General features: G+C 37.9%; 1 protein-coding gene and 1 pseudogene across 7 annotated transcripts in view; both read left to right on the top strand.

Annotated features, from left to right (window-relative positions):
• DCC (DCC netrin 1 receptor) overlaps positions 1 to 27,499 on the top strand; it is a 1,086,838-nt gene that overhangs the window by 750,791 nt on the left and 308,548 nt on the right. For all 7 annotated transcript variants that reach the window (XM_072822920.1, XM_072822912.1, XM_072822902.1 and 4 more), the window contains 2 exons: positions 3,326 to 3,482; positions 19,515 to 19,669. In XM_072822920.1, coding sequence (XP_072679021.1) covers positions 3,326 to 3,482; positions 19,515 to 19,669 — 312 coding nt within the window. The remainder of the gene's footprint in view (positions 1 to 3,325; positions 3,483 to 19,514; positions 19,670 to 27,499) is intronic.
• LOC140609037 (small nucleolar RNA U13) lies at positions 928 to 1,044 on the top strand (annotated as a pseudogene).

Raw genomic sequence — 27,499 nt, 5'->3', positions numbered from 1 at the left:
GCACAGACCCCCATTGCTCTCCTTCTTGGCAGCCCCTGAATAGGTGGGGAAGCCAACGCAGTTTTGATGTGATACCATCTCTAAATTAGATGCCTTTGGGGAAAAAAGGAATTGAAAATTTTTCACCTGTAGTTTTAAAACTAATTTGTCTAACTTCTTGAGGATTCTCAAAAGATTTTTACAAGTCATCATTGATCACACTTTATTTTTATAGATCTTTTGTAAAAAAAAAAATATAATGATGATCCCATTTGCTTTAAATTGGTAAGGTGTGTAGGTATTAACATTTTGAGAAAATGAGCTATGATTTTGCAAGGATACATAGATAAAGGGGTTACTTTTTTTTTTTAATGATAAATGTATAGACCTGAGAATGTTTGGTCAGATGGTATGAATATTTTTCATTTTAAAGGATTTTGCCAAAATAACTGCTAAAAAGCCGACTCTTAGAAACTTCAACTGACAATGTAAGAGAGTGTCAGTCACATCCTGGCCAACCTTAGATACTAACATTCTCTAAAGTCTTGCTTCTCTGACAGATTTTTTTTTAATACATTTGATTCTGACAGACTTTTTAGATTTATTTTAATGGACACTTCATTTACTGTCAGGTTGAGCCCTACTTTAAAATAAGATTCTAATAATAATAAAATAAAATCAGATTCTTTATTATTTTATTGATTTTTTTTGTTTACTTTTTTTGTATAGTAGATATTAACTATCACCTGTTGGATATTTTGCAAATACTTTGGGTCATTCTTTCCAGAGAAGACAACACTAAACTAAGTGAAGAGGGACAGCAGGAGTTAGGTGGATGAGATGGGTCTCGAGTGGGAGTAGCTCTGGGAAGGCTTTGGGGGGTCGCCAGGGGACCTACATGGAGAGAGCTTGATTAATACAAGCAAGAAAAAGCCAGGGAGCCTACAGATCCTTTGTCATTCTCAGGTGTGATGATTGGGTGTTCATGCTTTTGTGTGACCTGTGCCTCCTTCAAACCGTGTTAAGAACTCAGCATAACACTCAGCACTCATTCCTCATCTGACATGGAGGAGAAAAGCCAGGGAACCTCCATGTGAGCTCCATGAAGGATGCCTCATCTATTTTTGCCTTTGTCTCCTCTGTACCTAGAAGGGCTGGGGTTGGGTAGGCACTTTATGAATATTTTTTTGGATGAGTGGAGCTACTGGATGGAAATCTTGCAAACCTCTCTCCAAAGTGGTATTTTTCTGGCAACAGGAACATACTAGGCTATTATGCAGGATGGCCCTTGAAATCACCTCAATCAGCGGTGGAGGAGGGGTGGATAAATACCTCCGTCTGCTTCCCTCAAGACAGATAACCTAGAGGCCTGTGCCACAACAGCCCCAGAGTCCCCAGTAGAGTTGCTTTCCAGTTTCCCAGAGTGCTAACTGCCAGATAAGTCACTTTTCCTAGGCTTCACTTCCTGCCATCTCACTTCCCACCTTCCCAATCAATTATTTGCATGTAAATCCTTTTCTTAGGGCCTCTTTGTGGAGGAAGGCAGACCAAGAAAAGTGATAAACAGGAGCCAGCCCAGTGGGCCCATTTCAAAGTTTGGAGATTCCTTGAGGTAAAGAGTAGACACTGAGGATAAATAAATATTAGGTAATATGAACAAATGTGTCCTCTTATAAACTTATTCAGGATGCTGTACACAGAATACATTTGAGGGGGGATGAGTGGAAAGGAAGCAGAGGCGCTGGAGAAGACAGAAGGACGGTGGCAGTGGAGCAAACACAGAGTAGATTTACCAGATGTCCAGGGGCGGGGGGTAGTCCTAGAAGGGATGAGCTAGAGGCAAGGGTAGGGGATACCCTTTGGGTTTCTGGGCTGTACAGTCACAAGGACGATGTATACAAGTGAGTTGAGCAGCCTGGGAGGAGAAGTAGGCTGAGTGGACAGTGACGGGGGTGGGGGGGATAAATTCACATAAGCGTGCCAGTTTGAGATGTCCAGGTGTGTAGAAGTACAGGGTTTTGTCAGGAGGTTTAATAACACCCATATTTTTAAGACAGATACTGCATATCCAGGCATCAATCTCTTCCCTCTCCTCACCACTCTGCCACAAAAGATTGACTCACTTGCTTCTAGCCTGCCATTTGTTTCAAATACTGTGTTGATCAAAAACGAGGCTTTAAAACCTCTTTCTCTGTGCAACTGGTTGTGTATTGTCAATTGATAATGTTTCTGGAACCATTGGGGAATGAGATAGGCCCCCTCACCCCAGGGGATTTTCCAGCTAACAGGAGTGTAGTGTGTAGCAGGAATAGCGACTCAGTCTGCCTCTGTAGAGAGTGAATGCAAGGACCGAGACTAAGTTTGGAAAGAACTAGAGAAAATAGCCCACAAAAGCCAGTTTGAAGATTAAATGTAGGCAAATGGGTCCTTGTGATTTGGAGCTAGAAATCACCTGTCAAAATGAATGTGGATTTCCTGCCCTTGGGAACTTGAAAACATAAAATGAACTATGAATGCACACACACACACACACACACACACACACACACACACTTAATAGAAAGTTCTATTACAGATTATAAATGTCCCAAATATTTATAAAACTAGTTCTTCAACCGTGGATGACTTATTCCTGTGATTAACAATTGTTAAATTTAGCTGTACCTACAGTGATATCCTACAAGCATGGGGCGAGCATCTTATGTCTGGTAGAAGAAGGGTTTTTTTCTATCAGTTCCTTTCTAGCAGAAAGGAAGAGTCTGTGAGAACTCTTTCTACTTTTGGTTTGCTCCCATAGACTTTGGTTTGCTGTTCCTTCGAATTGTATCTAAAACACAGTAATCAGGCTCTGAGTAGAATTTGGTTTTGTGAAAACGGCTCGGTTACCTGAGGCATTTATCCCTGTCTATGTCTAAACAGACATTTTTAATTATTTCAGATCCCATGAGTAAAGGAAATTGGACAAATATGCAATAGAATTGCATGTTATTAGTTAGCTACCCTCTCATAAGCTCCAAGAAATTCTAGTATACCTTTCTTTTAAGATTTTATTTATTTATTCATGAGAGACACTGATAGAGAGGCAGGGACACAGGCAGATGGAGAAGCAGGCTCCTTGCGTCGAGCCCGATGTGGGACTCGATCCCAGGATCCCAGCGTCACACCCTGAGCCGAAGGCAGAGGTTCAATCACTGAGCCACCCAGGCGTCCCTCTGATATACCTTTGATTCCATTTACTGATTGTTTGATTTTCCTTGTTTTTCTTCCTTCCTGTAGAATGGGCCATACTGGGTTTGCTGCTGGGTCTGTACATTTCCTCTGACAGCCTCCTCTTCTTCCTCCCTAGCTATACCAAGCTCCAGTGTCCTCCCTTCTGCTCCCAGAGATGTGGTCCCTGTGCTGGTGTCCAGTCGGTTTGTGCGTCTCAGCTGGCGCCCACCTGCAGAAGCCAAAGGGAACATTCAAACCTTCACGGTCTTTTTCTCCAGAGAAGGTGACAACAGGTGGGTGCTATTAGTACCTCATCCACCACTTCCTTAGGTACATACTGTGGCATAAAGGAACCTGCAGGAGATCTTGAGCAAGGACTTTGGGGACCATATGCAATCTCAGCTCTGCTCATCATTCATCAGTAAGTGGAGATAATATATCTCCATGGCCTGTGTGTGTCTTTTAAAGTGGGATCGTTAATAGAATCAAATAAAGTCATTTATAGGAAACTTCCTTGAAAAAAGACAAGTATGGGAATATATGATAATCAGGTTTTTTTTTTTAATTTCTTTGATTTTCAAAGTGATAAACAGAGGAACAGAATTAGGCTGTGAATTAACAGAACAGGATATGAAAGAACCACAGAGTGTAATCCCAGCTCTGTCATTGACATTACATGATCTCAAGAAAACCACATAACTTCTCTGAGCCTGACTTTACTGTATAATAAAGGGCAGATGGTACTACTTAGCTCCCAAGTTTTTTTTTTTTTTAGGATTAAATTATGTTGCGTATGTAAAGGTCATACAAGAATACCTACTATTTGGTAGAAATTGTTGTTCCTCTTTATTTTTTAAAGATTTTATTTATTTATTATTTGAGAGAGAGAGAGTGGGTGGGGGAAGGGCAGAGAGAAAGAAATTTTCAAGCAGACTCTGTACTGAGCACAGAGCCCAACACAGGGCTGAATCTCTCACCCTAAGATCATGACCTGATCCAAAATCAAGAGTCAGACGCTAAACTAGTTGAGTCACCTGGGCAGTTCCTCTTTTCACCTGTCACTTGATCTGTATATTCCTGCTTTCAAGACTGCAACCTATTATTTTCCTTGATTTTTCTCAACACTTTCTCTTTAAAATATTTCATGATTTTAAGACTTTGAAGTTTAATTTTTAAATGTAGCATAAGGACACCTGGGTGGCTCAGTGGCTGAGCATCTGCCTTCAGCTCAGAGCATGATCCTGGGGTCCTGGGGTCCTGGGGTGGAGTCCCACATCAGACTCCCCACAGGGAGCTTGCTTCTCCCTCTGCCTACGTCTCTGACTCCCTCTCTGTGTCTCTCATAAATAAATAATAAATAAATAAATAAATAAACAGACAAACAAATAAATATAAATAACTATTAAGTCTAAGGTAGATATTAGATAAATCCCAATTTCTTGTCTAAGAATAAATTGTGGGGGCACCTATGAGATGCATTTGATTAGACATCTGACTCTTGGTTTCAGCTCAGGTTATGATCTCAGAGTTGTGAGGTCGAGCCCCTTGTGGGGCTCTGCTCTTAGCTTGGGGTCTGCTTAAGACTCTCCCTCTCCCTCTGCCCCTGCCCCCCACTGTCTCTCTCTCTCGCAAATAAATAAAAATTAAAAAATTAAAAAATAAAGAAAAGAAACTAACATCTCTTTATTTCTTTAAATTTACTATACTTATTTTATATTCTATGTTTGATTATTCTAATATCTGTAGTTTTTATGAATCTGATTCAATGATATGTTTCTGCTGACTTTTCCTCATAGTGGCTTGTTCTTTTTCAAGTATGGGTGATTCTTGATTGTTAACTCTAATCCTTAGAAATTTCTCTGAGGGTATTTTTGAGACCAAGTATTAAAGAACAATCTTCTGGGAGGATGTGATTTACCGAAATGAGACCATGTTAAAGTAGTATTTTGCTAAGGTTTGTTTAGTCCATACTGGTCTCATGCTGATATTTTATTGCTCATGAGAAAGTCCATTAAGTATGATAACATTTTTTTCTGCCATTTTTAACATATCAACTCACATGGGTAAATGCAGACTTGTAAGGAATTCTAAGATTTTTGTGTTGTTCTGTTTTAACTAAACCAAGGCTGAGAGTGTATGTTCAGTTCTTTCAGGAGGCTAATTTCATTTTCAACTTCACCCATGGAAGTTTTCTCTTTTAGGATCCTGGCTGAATGTGAGGTTCTTTAATCAGACCATACATACCACTTTACTGCAAGCTACATTTCCTATTCTTCTCTCCTATTGGTTTCTAAAACTTCTAGCCCCCAGACTTCTATTGATAGGCACATACCCTCAGGCTAACACCAGCTCCACAAGTCGGCTTTCTCAATATAATTTTCTTATTTTGCTGCCAGTATATTATAGATTAAAAAAAAAACACTTTTTTAAATAAAAGAGATTTTGAATAATTTACGCAACACTTTAGATGTGCCATAACAGAAGAGTTTTTCATATATCTAATTTGCCATATTGTTTGAAATGGCATTTTGAAATATTTATTTGAATGCCTATATGGTTGGTATCATTATTATATATCACTAGTTCTTGACATTTGAGCAAGTGCATTTGCATATAAGTATGTTCAGTGTTTGGGAAATTTTATTTAATATTAGAGCATAAAGCTACTCTAAGCACTTCACTTAGAAGGAATCAGACACCTGAAACTAATATTACCCTGTATGTTAATTAACTGAAATTGAAATAAAAGCTTAAAAAAAGAAAGAAGGAATCAGAAAAGCAAGGAAGCCTTCTTACTAGGCCTTTCCATTCCAATCCTTAGGCATTTTTTACTTTCCTTCCTCCTCATCAACATTTGGGTTTTCTGTTTTGCCAATTAAAGGCTGTCAAAGAGGTCATCATGTGAAAGCTCCATTTGCTTCAGAGAAACACTGGGATGCAAAACCCCACGACTCTGTAGAGAACTACACCTATTTACAAATATACTCAGCCAATGTACTGTGCCTCTCATGTAAGGATGGAATGTCATGTTCTTCAAGTGATGAGGATTTGGGTAGCGCAACTAGGGTCTACATAGATGTTGGTCTGCTGATTTGGCTGAGTCCTGAGAGCCACATCTTTTCTTCCATTTTAAACCTTTTCTTATATAGAACCATCTGAGGATGGACCCCCCCATTGGTAGGCAGGAGTTTCTGAGATGTGGCAGCTGCTTCTTCCATCCTTAAACGCAGACTGCATTCACTTTCTGGAAAGTCTACTAGCCAAAGGAAGTGTAGCCTGTTTGATTCATCTACATAGATGGAATATTTTGGGGGGTTGGGGGCAGCATGGGGAGAGTAGAGAGGGAGAGTGAAAAAGAAAGGGACAGAGAGAAATAGAAATGGCAAGTGCCCTAGGGGGACCCACTTGTTCATAGGGCTGAGCTCACACTGATCCTGGCTTCCACCATTCATTCTTTTGTAGAAGAATGACGTAGATGGCTGTCACAAGTGTCCCGGAGCCAACTGAGGTACCGAGACAAGGTGTGGGAAGAAGCCAGGATTCAAGTGTGAGGCTTAGTCTAGTCTCTAAAATGTGTGAGTGCTTTAAACTTACAGTGATCTTCAGGAACCCCCTCAGGATTCAAAAGGGCAACGTAACTTGGGCTGACCAGAGTGATAGTTAGTGTAGTATGATAATCAGAAGGAACAGTACAACTTTGTCCATGCTGCGTCTCAAAATGCTTTCTAGTCCGCAGCAATAAAGCATAGCATTTTCCAAGTTTCTTTTCTAATTTGACCTAACTTTAAAATGAGAGAAATATACATTGTACACATATAGCCCATGTTCCCTATGATCATCCATTACCACAAAGAAGTCGGCATTCATTTTAGCCTCATCTGCAGCTCTTTAACTCTGTGACCTTATGATGAGTCTTGTAGTCTTTGGATCTCAGTGTGTGCAGCTGTGAAAACTGGAGGTAATAATTCTTGCCTAATTATCTTCATGGAGCCACCTGGATTTCCTGGAGCTACCTTAAATTTAACCTGCCCAAATCATACTCACTGTCTCCTCCTTAAATTTATTTTCCTTTCTTTTCTTGGTATATGTTAGTACCTTCCATCCTGTTGACCAAATGGAAAACCTAAGTCATATTTTATTCCTTCCGGCCCCTTGGTTCTGCCATTAGTCATTCTGTCTTGCCAAGTCTACCTTGGCCACAGCTCGGCGATGCCCCCTTTATTCTATCTCCGTCATCACCGGTCTATCTCTGACAATAGCTTCTTGCCTTCTAATCCATCCTCCTCACTGTCTCTTCTAGTTATCTTTCTGAACTACAGTTCAGATTACTCACCCTACTGGGAAGAAAATGTGAATGTTCTTAAATTTAAATGTGATAAAATTTCTATATAAAGACATGCCATTAATAATTTATGAAGTCGGGACGCCTGGGTGGCTCAGTGGTTTAGTGTCTCTTGCTGTGACCCCAGGGTCCTGGGATCGAGTTCCACATCGGGGTCCCTGGGGGGAGCCTGCTTCTCCCCCTGTCTGTCTCTCTCTCTGTGTCTCTCATGAATAAATAAATAAAATCTTAAAAAAAATAACTTACAAAGTCTTTGAATGGAAGTCTACCTCCAATCTATATCCAGGTAGAGTGTCGTTCCCATAACCCATAATGGTTAAGCATATGCCACTGAAGTCTAAATGGCTGGATTAAAAATGGTACGACTGTTTATCAGATGTGTGACTTTTGTGCATTTAATTATGTGAAAGACAGGAATACCACCTCTCGGGGATGATAGCCAAGGGGAAGATGAATCACGCCTCTCAGAATTGCAGTGAGAACTAATTGAAGGAATTGAAGCAACGCATCTAAGGCAGTCACTGCCCATAGGCAGAATGGAGGGGCTTGGAACAGTGTGAGCTCAGAGACAATGTGGGAAAGAGACTGAAAATAAGGCCCAAAGGTAGTAATCATAATAAAAATAATAACATTGCTGGTTTCATATGAACCATTTAATAGCTGCTCACTCTTTCCTACTTATAAACTTTTAATTCTCTCCTTATCTACTGAATCTTTCTTATCTTCCCAGCCCATGGATCAATGGTCCACACCCCTGCCGTTAGTCAGGGTCCTTGTCAACAGCCCTCCCTGCAGCCTCCTCAGCATCTCAGCTTCACACATCCTTCTTTTATCTCACTCTCTAGACTCTGATTTTCCTATCTTCCATTTAGGACTCTGGCTGCAGCAAACCTTTGCTTCCACAGGGAGCAATCCCTTGGTTCTACGGTGTGTTCTTGGTCCTTCATCCCTTCTGTTTTCCTTCAGTCATTCAGCAGCTAAAACCCCAGAGCCCATTATTATGAACACTGACGTACAACCAAAGTTTTGCTTTGCTGTTCTTTCATCTCATATTAATTTCTCGGCAGAAGCCAACTCAAGTAAATGTTACTTTCCACCTATTCTCTACGTGTACTCTTGTAGCTGAATTCCTTGAAGAAAATATGTAATTGTGCTGACTAGTCTTTAAATTTAGAGCTACAGATATTGATCTGCCCCTTACCGCTGCTGGAAATTGTATCACGTACATCAGGCAGCCTCTCTCACAACACACCCCTGCTTACATTTCATGTCTTTTCGTTTCAAGTCTCCAACACTTTCCTTCTTTCCCTTACCCTTAGTTGATTTTGCTTCTAATCTCCTAGAAAACAGGAGTAATCAGAAGCGGAGCTGGGAGAGCTTTCATATCTGACTTCCTAACCCGATGTGTCCTTAAGCATATGTCTCCTCAAATGTCTATAAAAAACTGCCCATACTCTTAACAAATAAGGCCAAATTTTCACATATGCACTGGATTTTATCCTATCTTTAAACAAAGGAACAAAGCTTCAGCTATCCCCTTTCTCCCCTCATTATCGATTTGTCCACTCTATGGATCATGTCTATCAACATACAAGCGTGCCCTTATTTAGATTTTCCATCCCAACCAATTTCCCCTCCAATCCCATTTCTTCCTCCTCTACCACTCTGCTCTCTCTTCTCTTGTATAGCAAATTTCCTGGAGTTGTCCAACTTCACCCCAATCCCTTACCTCCTATTTCAATTGTGACTCTCTTTTTAACGGATTTTATGTATTTATTCATGAGAAAGACAGAGAGAGAGAGAGAGAGAGGCAGAGACACAGGCAGAGGGAGAAGCAGGCTCCTGCCTGATGAGGGACTCGATCCCAGGACCCCAGGGTCATGACCTGAGCCAAAGGGAGATGCTCAACCCCTAAGCCACCTAGGTGTCCCTTAGTTGTGGCTCTGTCCCTAATATCTCACGAAACTGCTCTTATCTGTAGGTTCACCAGTGGCTTCCATGTTGCTAAACTCAATAGTGAACTCCCAGTCCTTGCATTACTTGGGCAGTAAGCAAATTCTGTCATATTTGGTCACTTCCCCTTTTGTGACACTTACTATTCCCTCGGGTTCTACTACATGCACTTTCCTGGTTCTATTTTAATCCCTCTGGCCACTCATTTTTAGTTTCTACTTTGTACTTCAAATCTCCCTAACCTGTGAGTATTGGATTGCCCCAGGGCTCAGACTTTGAAGATCTCTTTTTATCCAGATTGTGATTTTACATTTTGTCAGTATGCTGAGTCTTCCAAATTTGTATCTCTGGTCTTGACATTTTACCCGCAGATCTGAATCATATATCCAAATTCTTTCTTGGTCTCTCAACTTCTGATTTCTTACAAGCATCTACAAATCATCAACAAAGCCAAATATCTGCTTTCCTTCAACCCTCCTCTAAATACTTTATTATTCCAGAGATTGCCCCATTTCCATGACATGTACATATTTCACTTTATTCAGGCCAAATTTTTTGGAGTAATAGTTCTTTTCTTTTTCTTTTTCTTCTACCCCATAACCAAAAACATCAAGTCTTAGCAACACTATCAAAATGCATCCTAAGTCCATGAAACAATATCATGCTTGATATTTGCCTCAAAATAATACTAAGGACTAGCTATAAGTTTCAGTTTTGAGCTGAGTGGTGGGAATAAAGTGGTTTGCCGTATTATTTTTGTTTAGTTTTGTTTTGCTTAAAATTTTCCATAAAACAAAAATAAAGTCAAATAAATGAATAAAAATAAAACATATGCTGAATCTTACCACTTCTTGCCCCTTATTTTTACCACCTAGTCTCATCTGAACTATTGCAATAACCTCTCAAGGCTGTTCTCCCCACAGAAACAGGAATAAATCTTTTAAAACAGACCTTAGGTCCTGTTATCCTTCTGCTTTAAGACCCTCCAGTGACTTTTCTATCTCATTCAGAGACTCAGCAGGATATCCTTCCTGATTTGGCCCCTTGTTGCCTTCCTATACTCATCACTTACTCTTATCATTGACCTATTTGCTCACTTCTGTCCAGTTTCACTGGCTCCCTGGTGTTTCCTAAATATACCAAGAATCCTCGTCCCTCAAGTTTTTGCCCTTGTTCTTCAGCCTGCCTAGAATGTTCATCCCCTTGCCATCCATGTGGGCTATTCTCAGTAACTGCCACTGAGTCTTAATGAAGTGGCACCTTACCATTCCCTACACTCTTTTTCATTCATATATTTTCCCCCAGCTTTATCACCTTGTACTAATCGTTTCCTGATCCCCTTTCTTGATGCCAGACTATAAGCTTTACAAGGGCAGGGATGTTCTTATCTCGTTAATTCACTGAGCTATTCTTAGCACCTAGAGCAATATGCAACCCATAAAAAAACACACAAAAAATATTTGTTGAGTTGAAGCCCTGCCTGAAATGTCAACCACTTTGAATCTCTCCACAGTTCTCAAGCTCAGAAGTCATCAATTTTTCTTTTATCTTCCCTTATTTTGATTACTATTATATTATCCCTATCTTTGTTCCAGTTTTGTGTTTCTTTGAGTACATGCATGTGTCCCTTTCTGATGACTGAAACTAGATCTTATTTATAATTCCATACCAAGTGTCTAGTACCATGTCTACCATGTCTGTAGACATTCACTGATTGGAACTAATATGATAAAGGTAGCAGAGAGACAGATGTGGTATTCTTAATAGCTAGTTCCTTAACCAATAAAACAAATTGTGTTACTGAGGAGGATGAATAAGCTGACTGAAGCTCAATAAAAACTTTGTTTTAATTGAGAAAAAATAAAAGTCGATTTTGAAATTTGATTCCAATATCCCTGTTCATTTTCTCTTTCTCAACTAGAGCAAATATATGCCATATGTCCCTGAGCAGTTTGCTGTGATGCTTATTTGCTTATATAGGTTTATTTAGCTCTTTAACACAATAGCTTTTTAAAAGGTGGTGGATTTAACATTTGCCTGAGACTAGCAATGACTTTGTCAGGCAAATTACTCTAGCTCAGATTATCATTAATCTGTCTGACTGGTTAATGGTGTCAATAATGCAAGTGCCATAGTTAACATTTTTTTTTTATTCAACCCCTTGAGTGCTTTCATTTCATAAGTCAGGGAGCAGCATAAATCCCGGAACCTGAAAGCCAGGATTCACAGAAATACAGTTGCCTCGCAGATATCCAGCCATCCCGTCCTTGTACCTAAAACATTATGGAATTGAAAGTGATCTTTGGAATCATAGTGCAACTTTCTGCTACTTAAACATTTAGAAACTGATACTCAGGGGAGGGGTGAGTCTCGTGCCTAAGGCCACAGAGTAAGCATTCATGACGAGAGGAAGCATTTATTGAATACTCACTGTGCCAGATGCCAGGCTAACCATCTCACATAAATTATCTTATTTCATCCCCAAAACAAAATATTATCCAAATGAGGCTTAAAGAAGACATTTTCATCTCTGATATACAGCTAGTGAGTGGTAGAAGCAGGATATAATGCAGGCCTGATTCCAAAGCAGGTGTTCTCGATCGCTACACCAACTTGGTCCTAAAATAGCTGGTGGATTAACCTGGAAGAGAATCAGACTTTCTTGATATTTTCAGAATTATGACATGAATTTCATCTATAGGCTTCTTTCCAGTAATTTTCTGACTTAATGGTTAAGTTGATTTGCATCATTTATTTACCAATTATAGGCACAGTAGCAAACTTTATATATTATTATGTATTATATATATTTATATATATATATATATATAAACATTATACTTCCCATTCCATAGTGTAAAATTACTTATGGAGTGTGACATGGTGTAGCCAAAAGCTTAAGGTAATGTGGCTATGGAACTCAACTGCATGGGTTTCATTCCTGGCTCAGAATCTCACTAGCTGTGTGGCCCTCATATGGGATGCATTCCTCCTGTGGGAAAATAATAGTAACTGACATGTATGACCACTTTAAAAATTAGTGCCTAAAATATTTGCATAATGCCTGGTGCTCCAAAAACACTCAGTGCAAATGATTGTGTGTCTTAGAAAGGAAAAGCAATGAAATACAAGTATTTCCTAATTTATATTTAGAGAGGAGTTTATCACTTTACAAATGTTAACCCGTCTGATCCTCTGATAAGGCAGGTATGCTAATTTCCATTTTAGAAATCAGCACACCTCACTCTCTTCAGAAAATCTACAAAAAAGAAGAAGAAAAAAAATCCCCACTGCCTAAGAAGCTACACAACTAGTAAATATTAGAAGAAAGATTTAAATGCAAGGTTTCTAGTCTAGTGATCTTTTCTCTGTACCATACAAAGTAAAAGACATTTCCTAAAAGAGGCACATATAAAGTACCGTGGGAGTTCAGATGAGAGAATTAAAACACTTTCATGAGCATCATTCAATTTAATCCTCACAATAACCCTGTGAGGTAGGCAGATAAGGGACTGGTATCTTCCTTTTGCAAATGAAGCAAGGAAGACCCAAGATAGGCCCTAACCTGCTCAAGGTCACACACCTTTCCTGTGGCAGAACAGAAGCTGGACTGGGTCTTCCCACTGCAGCCCTGGATGCTTTACATTGCTTTATGCTGCCTCAGAAAACCTCTGCTCGTGGCTCAGGATTAGAGGGCCACCTTTGCATGATTGACATGGAGGATTCATTTTAGAATCCGTCGTGCATTACATTTGCAACATGGTGTTTACATCTTCTTTCCCTGCTCTTCAGTGCTGAGGCTGTGCAGCTGATGAAGCTCGTTATGAAGGGAAGTGTTGTGAAGGAAAGAGAACAAGATTCAGAATCCAAAGCTCCACATTCTGATCCTGGCTTACAGCCTGGCAAAGTTAGCCCCCCTTTCACCCTGCTTCTCTGTAAAAGTGTAAAACCCTGTCCTTTCTACCTCAAAATGTCTTTAGATCATTGAGTAAGAGAATAGTGATTTAATTCTTCCAGTGGACTTAATGTATACTGAAAAATAAAACATGCCCTCTATAAATGCCATATACCAATGAATGACCCATTATTCACTTGTGAGTTGACTATGTGTCCGGCTCTGTGTTGGGAATAATAGAGAAGCCAACAGTCTCTTTGGAGGCAATTTAATAATGTCGGGTGGATCATTCCACTGAAGAATATATAACTACACGCTGAATTAAGAGCTCTAAGGCAAAGGAATGTGCTTCCGTGAGAAAAGGAATGTGTGCGTAGTGTCTATGCCATAATCAGATCTGTATTTTGAAAAGACGACCATAGCTGCAAAGTGGAAGTTAGACCCGTGTTGTCAGCCCAGTGGATCCAGGGAAGCCATCAAGGTGGTTGCAGAAGTCCAGGCAAGAATCATGGAAAATCAGACTAAGGCTGGATCAGTGGAGATGAAGCAGTTGAAACATATTATTCTAGAGATAATTAGGAAGCAAAACTGATAGCACATTGGCAGTCATGTGAGACAAGGGATGTTTTCAAGAATAGTTCTTAGTTTTCTGGCGTATTTAAATGGTAGGATGGTAGGGTGACTCACTGACATTAGGATGCTGGGAAAGACCCAGGTTTGAGCATGAAGATCATAAATCCAGCTTCAGACATATTGCTTTTTATGTATATTCATGTGGGAATGTCAAGTAGGGCCTTCAGTATAAGGAACTGGCTGGAGCTCAGAGGAGAAGTTTGGGTCAGAAATATGTACCTGTATCAGGAATTTCTCAGCATATGGATGATAATGGTTGCTTTCAAAGGAGAAAATGGGTCACCAACTCTGTCCCCCACCACCCAAAAAAATCAAAATGAAACCAAGATGAGGACCAAGAACTGAGTCCTATTTATTAAGGGACGGAGGCTGAAACTAAACAAAATAAACAATTTGAAACAAATAGCTTTTTTTTTCCCATGAAACGATAGTTTTTTTTTTATGTTTTATTGCAGTAGCTATTTGTTACATCTAGTTTCTTGAATGTGTACTAGATGCTGAAACAGAGATTATATTAAAGTAAAATTTTTAAAAATCTGTTCCTCAGACTATGCTTTTTACCAATTCAAGTAAAAACAGAATTATTAGTCAAAATTTAGTCAAAATACTTCTGGCCAACTAGATGATCTCCATTTCCCATTATGCGTTCTCTGGTGGCAAGTCACCTCGGAACTCACTTTTCCTTCAAAACAGCACCTGATTTCAAACTCTATGGCTCTGGGGTAATAAGGAGTGTAGCATTGGGTAGCATTGCTGCTGTCATTTTGAGCTCTATTCTAGTAGACACCGTATTTTGAAATCTTCTCATCATTGTACCGTTCTTGTTTACACTAAAGAAAAAACAAGTGAAAGTAGAGTGTATAAAAAGGGGATGCTGCAAATCTTTCCATTGAAAGTAACATAATTCCTTCCCTATAAAGCACCATTAATGTAGCTTATCCCCCTGTGAAGAATTAATTAGGTGTTTGATACCTCAAGACAGCATTTGTTGCTCACCTCAGAGTTTTAACTAAATGTTAACACCCTGGTGCACTTGGGCAAGACAATATGTGTTTACTTAATATGTGTACTAGAGACATGTTACAAAGGATCCAGTAAGAAATAGTATCATCGTTAATCTTTAAAGTCTACTTACTTCTGAAATGTAAACACAAAAGTGCTGAATTCAGTCAAACACACACACACATGATTTTTCTATTCTCAATAAAGAATATTAGATTAGAAAGACTCCTTTGGGTAGATGCCACCCTGTTTTCAAATAATGAAAACAAAACCCAGGATGGTGAAGTGGCTACCCAACTAAATTGGGATGGAAAAATGGAATCACAACCAGATCTCTACACATTTTGGAGATTACACTATGTGGAGATGTTATGCAATTATTCTATTAACATTTTTACATTTATTTATGTATGCATTTAGAAATTTGTGAGCACGGGCAACATAGCCATTTTTATATTCAGTGGGTACACATGCTGAGTGCCAACAAAATGGAATATGGCTTCTCTTCTAAAGTTATGCACAATTGAGTCAAAGACGGGCATGCCTATTAATACAATGTGATATGTGCTACAACAGCTCTATAAACAAAGAGCAGGAAAAGCATAACAGAGTATTTAATACTGTTGGAATGAGAGGACATGATGGTAGGGCAAGCTCCAGTCAAGAGATTTCATTTGAATTGCGTTTGAAGAATGAGCAAGCTTTTGCCAAACTGAGAAGAAACTAAGTCAGAACAAAGTGATTCCAGGACAACTGAAACAAAAACAGAACAAAACTAAACCAAACTAATGAAAGGAAGAATGGCAATAGACCAAGAAGCACAGACGGATATGGTGTTGTGGGCAGGGTTACTCATTATAGGTGAGTATGAAAAGGTGTGGGCCATATCTTGAGGGTCTTTGGATCTTGTCACAAGGAGTGGAGATGTATTGACCATAGAATAGCAGCCAGCACAAATTTGGGGCATGGAGTTGACAGATCACAGATGTCAGAAGAGTATCTTCGTCAATAGAAGAACTGGGAGGACCAATGACAAAAAGCCAGGAAAAGCTTTTATTACAATGCAGTACATTGTAAATACAAACCAGAGCAGGGGTTGGTTTCAGGCATAGAAGAATATGGCCTAACCAGAGTTAGGTCTTAATGCAACTAGTTCAAGGTACATTCTATGCCACCATCTTGATTCATACCTCAAAATGTATCAGCACCTACGACTTCACCATCTGATCTTAGGCACCATGCCTACTGCTTTATGTGGATTACATACAGCATCTTTGATTCTTGAGAAACTCTAGGAGGTAAATATTTTCATGGCACCAGTCAGCACCTGAGGAATCAGGCTCAGATAAATTAATAAGAAAGTCGAAATAACACCCCAGACTTAAAAATGCTGAATCCACTCCACAGTATCTATAGCATTTTGATGCAATCTCACTTTGATCAGATGAGCAGATTCTGAAAAGTGGCACCTCAAATTGAAATGCTTAGATTGAATCATTGTTTTAAACCACGAAGAGCCTATATTAAAGAAACTAGTGGTCAATCCAGGGCAGTACCATAGCATGTCATCAGAGAGAGGTATAGAGTTGTGCTGACATATTTGTGGGAAAAAAGCAAAACAACAACAACAATGACAAACTGTACGTGCTTAAATTGTATTTTTTTCCAGATCACTACCACAGAAGTATTTTCTAAAAGTGCTTTGTTCACACTTCTATTTAATATGGAGGAAGCATCAATTGTTCATATTAATGAATATACTTTTTTCATAACTATTATTAATTTAGAATACTTTTGGAGGGCTGATAGAGATTATGGGAACCTAAGACTCCCTTCCTCATAACAGAATCCAGCATCTATTTTTATATGTGAGTGATAATTTCATTATCTATTGGACATTCTTACATGGGCATACCCGGATTTTCTTGCCTCTTTCTCCTTTGAAGAATGCCTGTTCAAGAAATTAATTAATTAATTAATTAATTAATTAAAATAAAATAAAGAGATTATGCCAGCATGACCCAGAACACAGCTCTTTCAGCTAAATTACTTAGGAGCATAAGAATAAAGTCAATTATGAGAGCGCTCTTTCCTTCTAGATACTGAAGAAGTTTGGTGTGCAAATCTGATCTTCAGTGATAGCTATGTTGCTGGGATGGCTAGAAAAGATATCACAGCAGATGATTGATCCATCCCCCAGTGGTTTCTGAATGCCTAGCACTCTTTCTGCTTTAGAACCTTATGTCTTCTACCTAAAGTGCCCATGATCCAAATAGGTCCCACAGTTGTGGGGTGATATCAATACTGGGTTTAAAGGATGAAGATCCAGATTTTTAACTCTGCTATCCACTAACTACTGTGAGTCCTTTGAAAAAAAAAAATTTACACTGCTTTTCCAAATTACACATTTGCATCTGTAAAACGATCATAAAATCACCCAATCTATTATATAAAAGGGCTGCCTGAGGGAATGTATCTAAAAGTTCTTCTGCCAAAGAAAAATAAGTAAGATGCAAAAATCCACATATCCACATGGCATACAATCTGATTATGTGGGTTTTCTTTTACAAAGCAACTTGCTGGCCTAGATAATCTGAGGCGGGTAGAACAGAGCAGTGTGCTATGTAGTATGTGGAACATTATCTGTTGTATTTTAGCCCTGCCTACTCTCAGTTCCTGTTGAAGCCAACCTAGCCCTAGTCACAGTTCAGCCTTCCAGCAACTTAATGGAGAACTCCTAAGGGAATACCTAAACCTTAGGCTATATCAAGATTCATACAGGGTGTTTGTTTGGTTGTTTGTTTTTATTATGGTAAATACACATACTGTAATAGAGTTTTAACCATTGTTAAGTATGGGGTTCTATGGCATTAAGTGCATTCATAGAGCTATCACCACTCTCTTATCTCCAGAACTTTTTCATCTTCTTCAGTTGAAACTCTGTACCCACTAAATAAGTTCTTCTCTCCCTCTAGACTCTAGTGACCACTCAGGGTATGTATTTTAATTATTAGCAGTACTGGATAAAATAACACTACTTGCTATAACAAACAAGCCCCAGAATTTATAATGGCGCAAAACCGTTTGATTCTAAAAGGTAGAAAATGGATGTTCCTAATTGACAGGCAGTTCTTCTCTCAGCTCTTATCAAGAATTCTGGCAAATTTTGACTCCTGTTTCATCAATATATGGCTCCCAGGGCAGCCATGATTGCCAACCCCAACCCCATGCGTGAAGGAAGAGAACACAGAGGTAACCACCTGTGCATTTTTTCTAGGCCAGGCCTGGAATCAGCACATGTTGTATATACTCAAACCCACTGGGTAGACTCAGTCACATGGCTTCATCAAGACCTCCCGGGGGCTGGAAAATCTCATCCAGCATGTGAAAAAGAAGAAACGGGTTTGAGGATAAACCAGCTCATCTGTTGCATCCATCAAATTCAGATTGTATACATGCCCAAGAATCAACATTAATGCCCTTAAAACTTTGTTTTAATTTTTCTCCTTGGAAACCTGCTTTGCCCTAACAGAAAACTAGGTTTCATTTTAAATATTTCCACAAACAAGATAAAACCAAATGACAGAACTAAATGTACATATAATTCCACTAAGATGCGAGATATGATCTAGAAATAGAAGCCTAAAGAAACAATTGAATAGCTCCTGCTTCACCTGCCAGCCAATTATATGAGGCCAATGAGGACACAAATGTCTACAATCATGTATATCCTTAAAGAATACTTTGGTAATTATTGTTTCTTACACGTTAGCATCTATATCCATAGGGCTTGCCCTCCCTTAATATGCCCTACAAATTGTACCATCATCAGCACATTAATTCATTTGTTTGGAACCACTTGGGAAGCTTTTGATTGGAAAATGAATTGGACACATGTAGATGCGGCTCGAAGATCAAGGCAAGTAGACATGAGTTGCAATTTCTCCTCACGTAGAAGGGAATCTACCCTCCCTCACTAATTGCACTTCACTTAACCACAGGAGCTCAAGCTCCTTGCACATCGACACTTAGCATCTGCCTTTCCCTTTCATACGATGATAGAAAATGCATAAATGCATTTGTTGGCAATACTGACAAAGACCGATTTGTGGAATAATTGAAACCTTGATTTCTGTCATTAGCCGGATGTTTACAAAATGCATCTTCCTGTCTACATTCCAGATGTTTCTTCTTATTTTAATAGCTCTTTGTCATGAGTTTTGAATTCTAAATGGTAAAGTGTTGAGGGAAAAGATGTTAGTTTGCAAGTTTCATGGGAATGACATAAACTTGAACTCCCCCAAAACCCTGCAATATTTACATGTAGGCCCTTCCAGTGTGTTTCCCATAATCAACCTCAGAGGCCTTGATTTACAGCAGAGTCAGCGTGAAATGAGTAAGTAAACCTTGGTCCACCTCACTGCTTTGGCACATTAAATAAAAGTCTGGCTACAAGTATTGATGTTAGAATAATCTTTCCCTGAAACTTTTACTTCCCAGAGAACGAGCATTGAACACATCCCAGCCTGGGTCCCTTCAGCTTACTGTGGGAAATCTGAAGCCAGAAGCCATGTACACCTTCCGAGTTGTGGCCTACAATGAGTGGGGACCAGGGGAGAGCTCTCAACCCATCAAAGTGGCCACTCAGCCTGAGTGTGAGTATGAAAATAGACACATTTAGAAAGTATTTCTTTTTGCTGGCAATATCCTTGAATCCTGTCATAGAAATTAAGGTGACAAAATGGAGGGAATATTTCTGAAAGCAACATATTTAACTTGAGGATTTTTAAAGGTAAGATGACTTTTTTTTTTTTTAATTTTATTTATGATAGTCACAGAGAGAGAGAGAGAGAGAGAGAGAGAGGCAGAGACACAGGCAGAGGGAGAAGCAGGCTCCATGCACCGGGAGCCTGACGTGGGATTCGATCCCGGGTCTCCAGGATCGCGCCCTGGGCCAAAGGCAGGCGCCAAACCGCTGCGCCACCCAGGGATCCCGTAAGATGACTTTTTAACAAAATGTACTCCCCACTTAGGCCAGAATGGCAAAGGAACAACTATAAAGACCTAATCCATCCATATGGTCTCCAGGTTCACTTCCTGAGTAAATAAATGACTGACTTACTCTGCCAGCATCTGGTTTCAGCCTCCTCCATGGACTTTTTAGGCTTTCCAAGTTTGTAAAGAACACCAAAGGTGAAAAAACAACCACATAGGACTTCCAAATAGAGAGACCTCTTAAAAAACTTAAACATGCACTAAATGCCCTGAAGGAGATTCCAAGAGTGAAACTCGACTCAAGAAATGTAAAGAGATGGGACCCCTGGATGGCTCAGTGGTTGAGCACCTGCCTTTGGCTCAGGGCGTGACCCCGGGGTCCCAGGATCGAGTCCCGCATCGGGCTCCCTGCATGGAGCCTGCTTCTCCCTCTGCCTGGGTCTCTGCCTCCCTCTCTGTGTCTCTCAGGAATAAATAAAATATTTATAAAAAATTTGAAAAAAGAGATATAAAGAGATAATCTCTATTGGGCAATCTCACTACCCTCTAACTTAAATCACTACATTAAGCTACATCATCACACAGTGAAGCAGTTGAATGTTCTTTGACCACATTATAATTCAGTGATTTCTACTTTCATAAAGGAATAGCTCCAAGGCTCTACATGTGAAGAATATCTATCTTACAAAATTGTGTGGGTTTTTTTTCCCTACAAACTTGTTATTTGAAAAGATTGATTACTGATGAGCAGTTTGCCAATTTTATTTTGTTAAAAATTTTAAAAGTTATAATCTACAACCTAAATAAAGTGACTACCTATAACAAACTACATTATTTAGACAGTTGTATCTACTCCTTTTTCTTTTTAGTAATGATACTGTTCTGCTTGGATTCCTGTTCATTTTATTTAAAACTACATTTCATTTTAGGATCACTTCACATGCTTCTAGAAGAAGGTGAAGTAGAAATTAGAAATATTTTAATTGGTAAATATGAGGAAGTAATGTTTGTATTATGTCACTTCTTGGGTATTTTATTTTAATTTTCTGAAAGATCTTAATTTATTTGCGAGAGAGTGAGAAGGTGTACATGAGTGGGGGGGAGGGGCAGAGGCAGAGGGAAGAGCAGCAGACTCCCCATTGAGCACATGCTCAGACGTCCCCAAGATCATGACCTGAGCCAAAGTCAGATACTTAAATGACTGAGTCACCTGGAGCCCCTGCTTCTTGGGTATTTTAAGTCAACATGTTGAAGAAAAGAGAGCAGTAACCCTCTGATAGGTAGTCTGGGTACTGGTATTATGTTCTATATTTGGCAAAATCTTTTTTTTTTTTTTCACTTAGCTAAGGTTACAAAGAAAAGATAATAAGAAATTGGTATAAAATATTTATTAGAGTGGGGGAGATGCTTCACCTGTACACATCCTAGAAATATTTGGCTCATAGACATAAAACCTCAGATAGCATTTTAAAAGGCATAGTTATGTACAGGTTTCAGGTAATGTTCAGGAAACACAGGCTCCCACGCAGGATCCAGAAGCTACAGCAGAACATTAAGCCCCATTCCATGCAAGACCTTGCACAACATCACTGGTTGTTATGCCCATGAATGAAGCTGGTTCTTCTCTCAAGTTTCTGTTCTTGAGAATAATTTTCAATGTTTGTATTTAAATCACTAAAGAATGCCAACTTCCATTTCACAAAGTCTGTGTTTTAGTCAAAAGTTTCTTCATTAACTTACTCTTAACAGATTATATATAGAGATAATAAATATATTGATATACAGAGATATATAGAGACAGATAATATATAAAGATAATCCATATATAGGGATAATAACTTTTACGAATATTTGGTATTTGCGATCAACAAAGTTGAAAAAAAGGTTAGGTCAAAATACATATTCTTTTTAAAATGATATATGCCATGCTATATGTAGATTGACAATTAAAAAATTCATCAAAAATTGTCTAAAGGAAAACCTCATTCAATTTTCTAGTAGTAGAACTTAAATTTTAAAAGCATGTTCATTTTCAAAAGATCTAGTTTCTATGAATTATTTGAATTCTTCACTTTCTAATCTTAATGTTACCCCTAGAATTGTTTTAGTATACATTTTAAGGCTGACTGGCCATGATTACATTCTGGTAAAAACCCTAAGTAGTCAGCCTTGTTTTCTAAGACAAAGCAACATTATTTTTTCTTCTATCAGTTCCATTGTTCCTCAATCTCCATCTTAAAAAAAATCAATTTCCAAAGGTTTTTATTTTTATTTTATTTATTTATTTTTATTTATTTATTTTTAAAAATATTTTATTTATTTGTTCATGATAGAGAGAGAGAGAGAGAGAGAGAGAGGCAGACAGAGGCCAAAGCAGGCTCTATGCAGGAAGCCTGATGAGGGACTCGATCCCGGGTCTCCAGGATCACACCCTGGGCTGAAGGTGGTGCTAAACCTGCTGAGCCACCCGGGCTGCCCTATTTTTTTTTTTTTTTTAAGTAATTTTCTTTTATGCCAACTTTTCCAAGCCAAGGGACAAGAAAATATTTTTCATTTTATATCAGCTAGTAATAATGCCTCATTTCATGAAAATATTACTCATAATATAACATTGTCTGCCATATTTAGTATCATTAATGAAAAGAAAATCAGATAGTGATTGTTGGTATTGCACATATAGCTTTAACTTACTTTTTTAAATGGTATAATTCAATTTATAAGCATGTTTCATGAACATCTGCTATGTTCCTAATACTGTTCCCTGTCATCTGAGGCATGCTGGAAAAGCATATGTGTGTAATGAAATAACAGCACTTATGGATCTCAGAAGTTTCTTGAGGAAGCAAATATCCTAAATGTGTAACAATAATAATAAAACAAGTAGAGTAAGAGAACTTGTAACAAGTTGTTAAGTGAAATATTACCATCTCAATCATGGATTTACCGTTACCTGTGATGGCTGAGGCATAGTGTCTAGTTATTTTTGTATGCCTAAATCACATTGTGTGTCTGCCTCCTCAAATACGTGCTGTATTTCAAACACAACTGTCTCAGCCCCTTGTTTGTCTTCATTCCTCTTCGCTCAGAAAGTAACCTGAGTATCTGTGCAGAGGGCCTCACTGGATGCTGGTCTCTGTAAACATTTACTTTGCTTAGAAGTTAGCATAAATGATGATAAAACTAAATGCCTGACTGAATAAAGCACACTGCAAGTTAGTACTGCTGTCTCCTATAAGTTATCTTTTCCCCAGAAAATACAATTAGAGTCTTTCTACTTTAGTAACATGAAGGAGCTTTGAATTTTTTTCATTAAGGGCAGTGATAATGGCCTGAGAATTTTAACCATACTTTGAACTTTACTAACAGCACTGTTTTATTAAATCACTTCTGTTCTTGCCACTGTATGGAGAAGAATTCTTTCCTTTGCAAGCCATTGTTTACTTGAATAGTGACCTGATTCTGTTTTGTTGAGAATTGCTTTGGATAATTCACCTCTTACTCACTAGATAGGTAGACAGAAACAAATCAGTCTAGATAAACAGTACATTCAGAATATCCTTTAGATGTGCAAAAACAGTTAGCCAATTCCTTCAATTCATTTAGATTAAAAATACTGTGTAGCTCACTTACTGTCTTTATTACAGACATTAGGATAAATAAATTATGTTTTCATGACTAATAGGTACTGATGTGAATTTTATCTTCTGCTGTTAACACAAAATGCCATTTCGGCAATTTAAAAATATGTCTAGGATAAGAAACACTTCATTTTCTTCAGTATTGCTCAGTAGTATACCAGTTGCTAAGAATATGGAACATCCTAGAGATCTTGTGCTTCATTTCCCCTCCTCTCCTCTTGCTCTTCTCTTCCCTTTCTCCCTTCTCTCCCCTTTTCTTCCCCTTCCTCTGCTTTCCCCACCTGCTGAGCCTACTATTCTTTGTTTTTAGAGAAAGTTTGAAGGCTAATTTTATTATTTGGCTAGAATTACAGAATTTAGAGGCAAGGGGTTGGGGGAGGGACATTTCTATCTTGATTTCTTTCCCTGACAAAAAATGATCTTATCTTTTGAAAATGTGTCTCATCTGGGTATGTGTTTGGTTGCTCCTTTTATCACTGTTTTTCCAAATATGATATAGTAATTGTACACTAAAATTACATAGCTTTTATACAAATTGAATTTCAAGTTTTCCATAATATTTGAAAATATCAACTATTATAAAAACTGTATTCTCAAGGAATAAACACTAATGGAAAATATGTCTGAAATATAAATCAGACAGCAACTGTTTCTAAAAATGCATACATTTTGTAGTAATCATTTAAAGAGATCAACAGTCCAAGATCCAGTTTATGAAATAATCACCCAGAATAGAAAAGCTTGATTTATAGGAAGGTTTATGTCCCCTGATTATATCTTCCTTTTGCTAAACTCTTTCTTCTTCCCCCTGCCTTTATGGTATATAATTTCTCCACTGTATTATCAGCCAGATTTAAGCCCCTGCCTGCTTAAGACTTGTCTAATCTTTTCATACCACATGTGGAGAGTTTTTGAATTATTATTTGGGGTCCTTTAAGATGCTATGCTGTTAAGGCAGTTTAATCGTGAAGGATCCTAAAATGAACCACATACTGGCTGGAGGTTTCAGTTAGAATAGGAAGCCTATTTGCTAGACCACAACCCAATTATCCACAAAACCCTTTTATATTTGAGTTATGAGTAATATTATTAGTCCATTATATTGACACTGAAAAGATGAGTGAAAGCTATCCCCCAAGTTGAGTCACTTTAGAAAATAGTATCTAGAGGAATAGGCATATTTGCTTTGTTCCTCCTTCCCTGGAGGAAGGGAAGGGATCTATATCTATATAAATATATAGATATATAAATATATAAAAATATATAAATATAAATATTATATAAATATAGATATATATTTATATAGATATAGATATTCATTCATGCATTCATTCTAATAGGGCTCTGCTTGTATAATTGTTATGGAGGGAACTGATAAATCCCTGAACATTATCTGTCCAAACATTACTACCTGCATCCAAGGTCAAGTTTCTTAGTACTTGAGACTTCAGTTTCCCCAACTATAGATTGAAGATATGATTTATTCCTCCTCTTCCTAGGTTGTGAAGAAAAAATGTGATAACATGTGGAAAGCTCCCGAGTCTTACCTGGCATCTAGTAGGCAGTCAATAGAAAAAAACTCCATGCCCCCACAGGATCAAATGGAAACATAATCCCAATTGCCTTGCACTTACAAAGTGGGACACTCTTTAGGTAATAAGGCTAATATAATACCTTATTGATGGTTTGGAACTGGCTAGATTACTATACAATCAGCCATTTATATATTTTATTACTTTTCTGCTAATTATCCTCTGCCTATAATTAATCAGGCTATTATAGACTGATTTGACCTTTAATTTTGCCTAATATACATCTTTGCCTCCCTAACTAAATTTTGAGATCTTTCGATCAGAAAATACTCTATTATCCCATAAAATGTGTCATTTTATCAATAGCTGGCTGCTTAAAATTTGCTGGTAGAATCTGATACATACTTAATATATGGCTGAGATATTAAATATCAATTATGTTTGTTTCGTCATGCTTCTATAAATTAAGTAAATCATATTTCTGTCTAGCTCATTTATTTTACCATGTGAGCTGGGTTTTGATTATTAACTGCACTGTATGGTGATTTGAATGAATATCTGGGATGACTGTGGTAGCAAAGTTGACCATAAACCAAAGAACAGTTGTCCAGTTGCATAGTCACCTGCATGACTGTAGTTTAATTATAGAAAGAAATAATGAGGGACGTGTGGGTAGCTCAGGGTGTGATCCTGGGGTCCTGGGATCGAGTCCCACATCGGGCTCCTTGATGGAGCCTGCTTCTCCCTCTGCCTGTGTCTCTGCCTCTCTCTTTCTGTGTCTCTCATGAATAAATAAATAAAATCTTAAAAAAGAGAGAAAGAACTATAAGCACGGACATTCCATCTTTTCTTGGTAGCATACAAATGCTAATGCAATTTAAAATGTCTCTCATTGCAAAACATGCTTTTAGGCATACAAATACAAGATGAAAGACATTAAAGGCTTATGATTTGGCATCCTTAGCAACAGAAGACTTAAGGAATCCATTTGGATTTAATGGTCAATTAGGTCAGATATTATATCTCTTATAATGAAATATATTAGTGAAAGAATTAGAGGTAGGCTTGGGAGGATGGTTTATTTAATCACAATAGAAGAGTTCAAAGCAAATAAGAGTCACTCTAGTTCATTCATTCATTTATTCAGTCAAAACTGATTCTTTTGTGCTAAGTTCTAGACCTTCATTGTCTAGTACAGTAACTATTAGTCACATGTGTTTCTTTAAGCTTAGATGCATTGAAGTAAAATAAAATTCAAAATTCAGGCACATTAGCTATACTTCAGCTATTAGCACTTAAAATTTAAATAAAGTTGAAAACTAAAAATTCAATTCTTGAGCCTCATTAGCCACATTTCAATGGTTTATATATGACTATTGGCTACCACATGGGATGGCACAGAGAAATTTCCATTACTACTTTACTTTAAAGTACTTAAAGTAAAAGTTAAAGTACTACTTTAAGCAGTACTTTAAAAACATTTAACAGATTAGTCCTCTTTGAATGTTGAAAGTTAGGTATGCATTGAATTAATTCAGGATATTTATTTTTTAAGAATTTCATTTAAATTCAATTAGCCAAAATATAGTCATCATTCATTTCAGATGTAGTTCAGTAATTTATCAGTTGCGTATAACATCCAATGCTCATCACATCATGTAATGCCAGCCCACAAAATCTAGATCTGAACATATTCTCTGGCTAGTTACCTAAGTTCTTTAAATATTTTCTCAGGTTAAAAACATTAAGTATCTTTCAAAGCGCAGTTAAAGATTAAAGACAAAGATTACCTCTTGCTTGAGTTCAACAGTGGAGCAGCCTAAATTCCATTCATTCAAAATGCTCACTGTTATTTTCTTTTACTCTGAGCACAAAGCATAGCTCAAGACTTTCCATTGTATAACCAAACATCTAGAGAAGCTATCTGCTTTGTGAGAAATTATATAGAAATTATAATATCTACATATAATATAGAGAACTATATAGAGTATGAAGGAAGAGGACATAGAAATATAATAATAATAATAATAATAATGATAATAATAATAATGAGAAGTTTTTGAGAAGAATGGGTATCTATCCTGGGATAAAGAGATTTCCCCTAAAGACAGATTGATTTTGGGTTTAATTGCCTAGTATGGTTATGGATCCTTCTAAAAATGGAAGTAGGTTGCTTGCTAAACTGAATTAGAGCAAACTGGAGCTTAAGCATCTTTAGGAATATTGTCATCATGCTGGGGCAGCAGAATAAAACTGTATTCCAAAGATAAAGCAACTGAGATGAGCTTTCTTATGGAACTCCTTCAGTTATATCTGATTC

The sequence above is a fragment of the Canis lupus genome, chromosome 1 (genome assembly GCF_048164855.1).
Source record: "Canis lupus baileyi chromosome 1, mCanLup2.hap1, whole genome shotgun sequence".
Lineage (NCBI taxonomy): Eukaryota > Metazoa > Chordata > Mammalia > Carnivora > Canidae > Canis > Canis lupus.
Note: the sequence above shows the minus strand (reverse complement) of the source record. Positions and strands in the feature narration are given on the sequence as shown.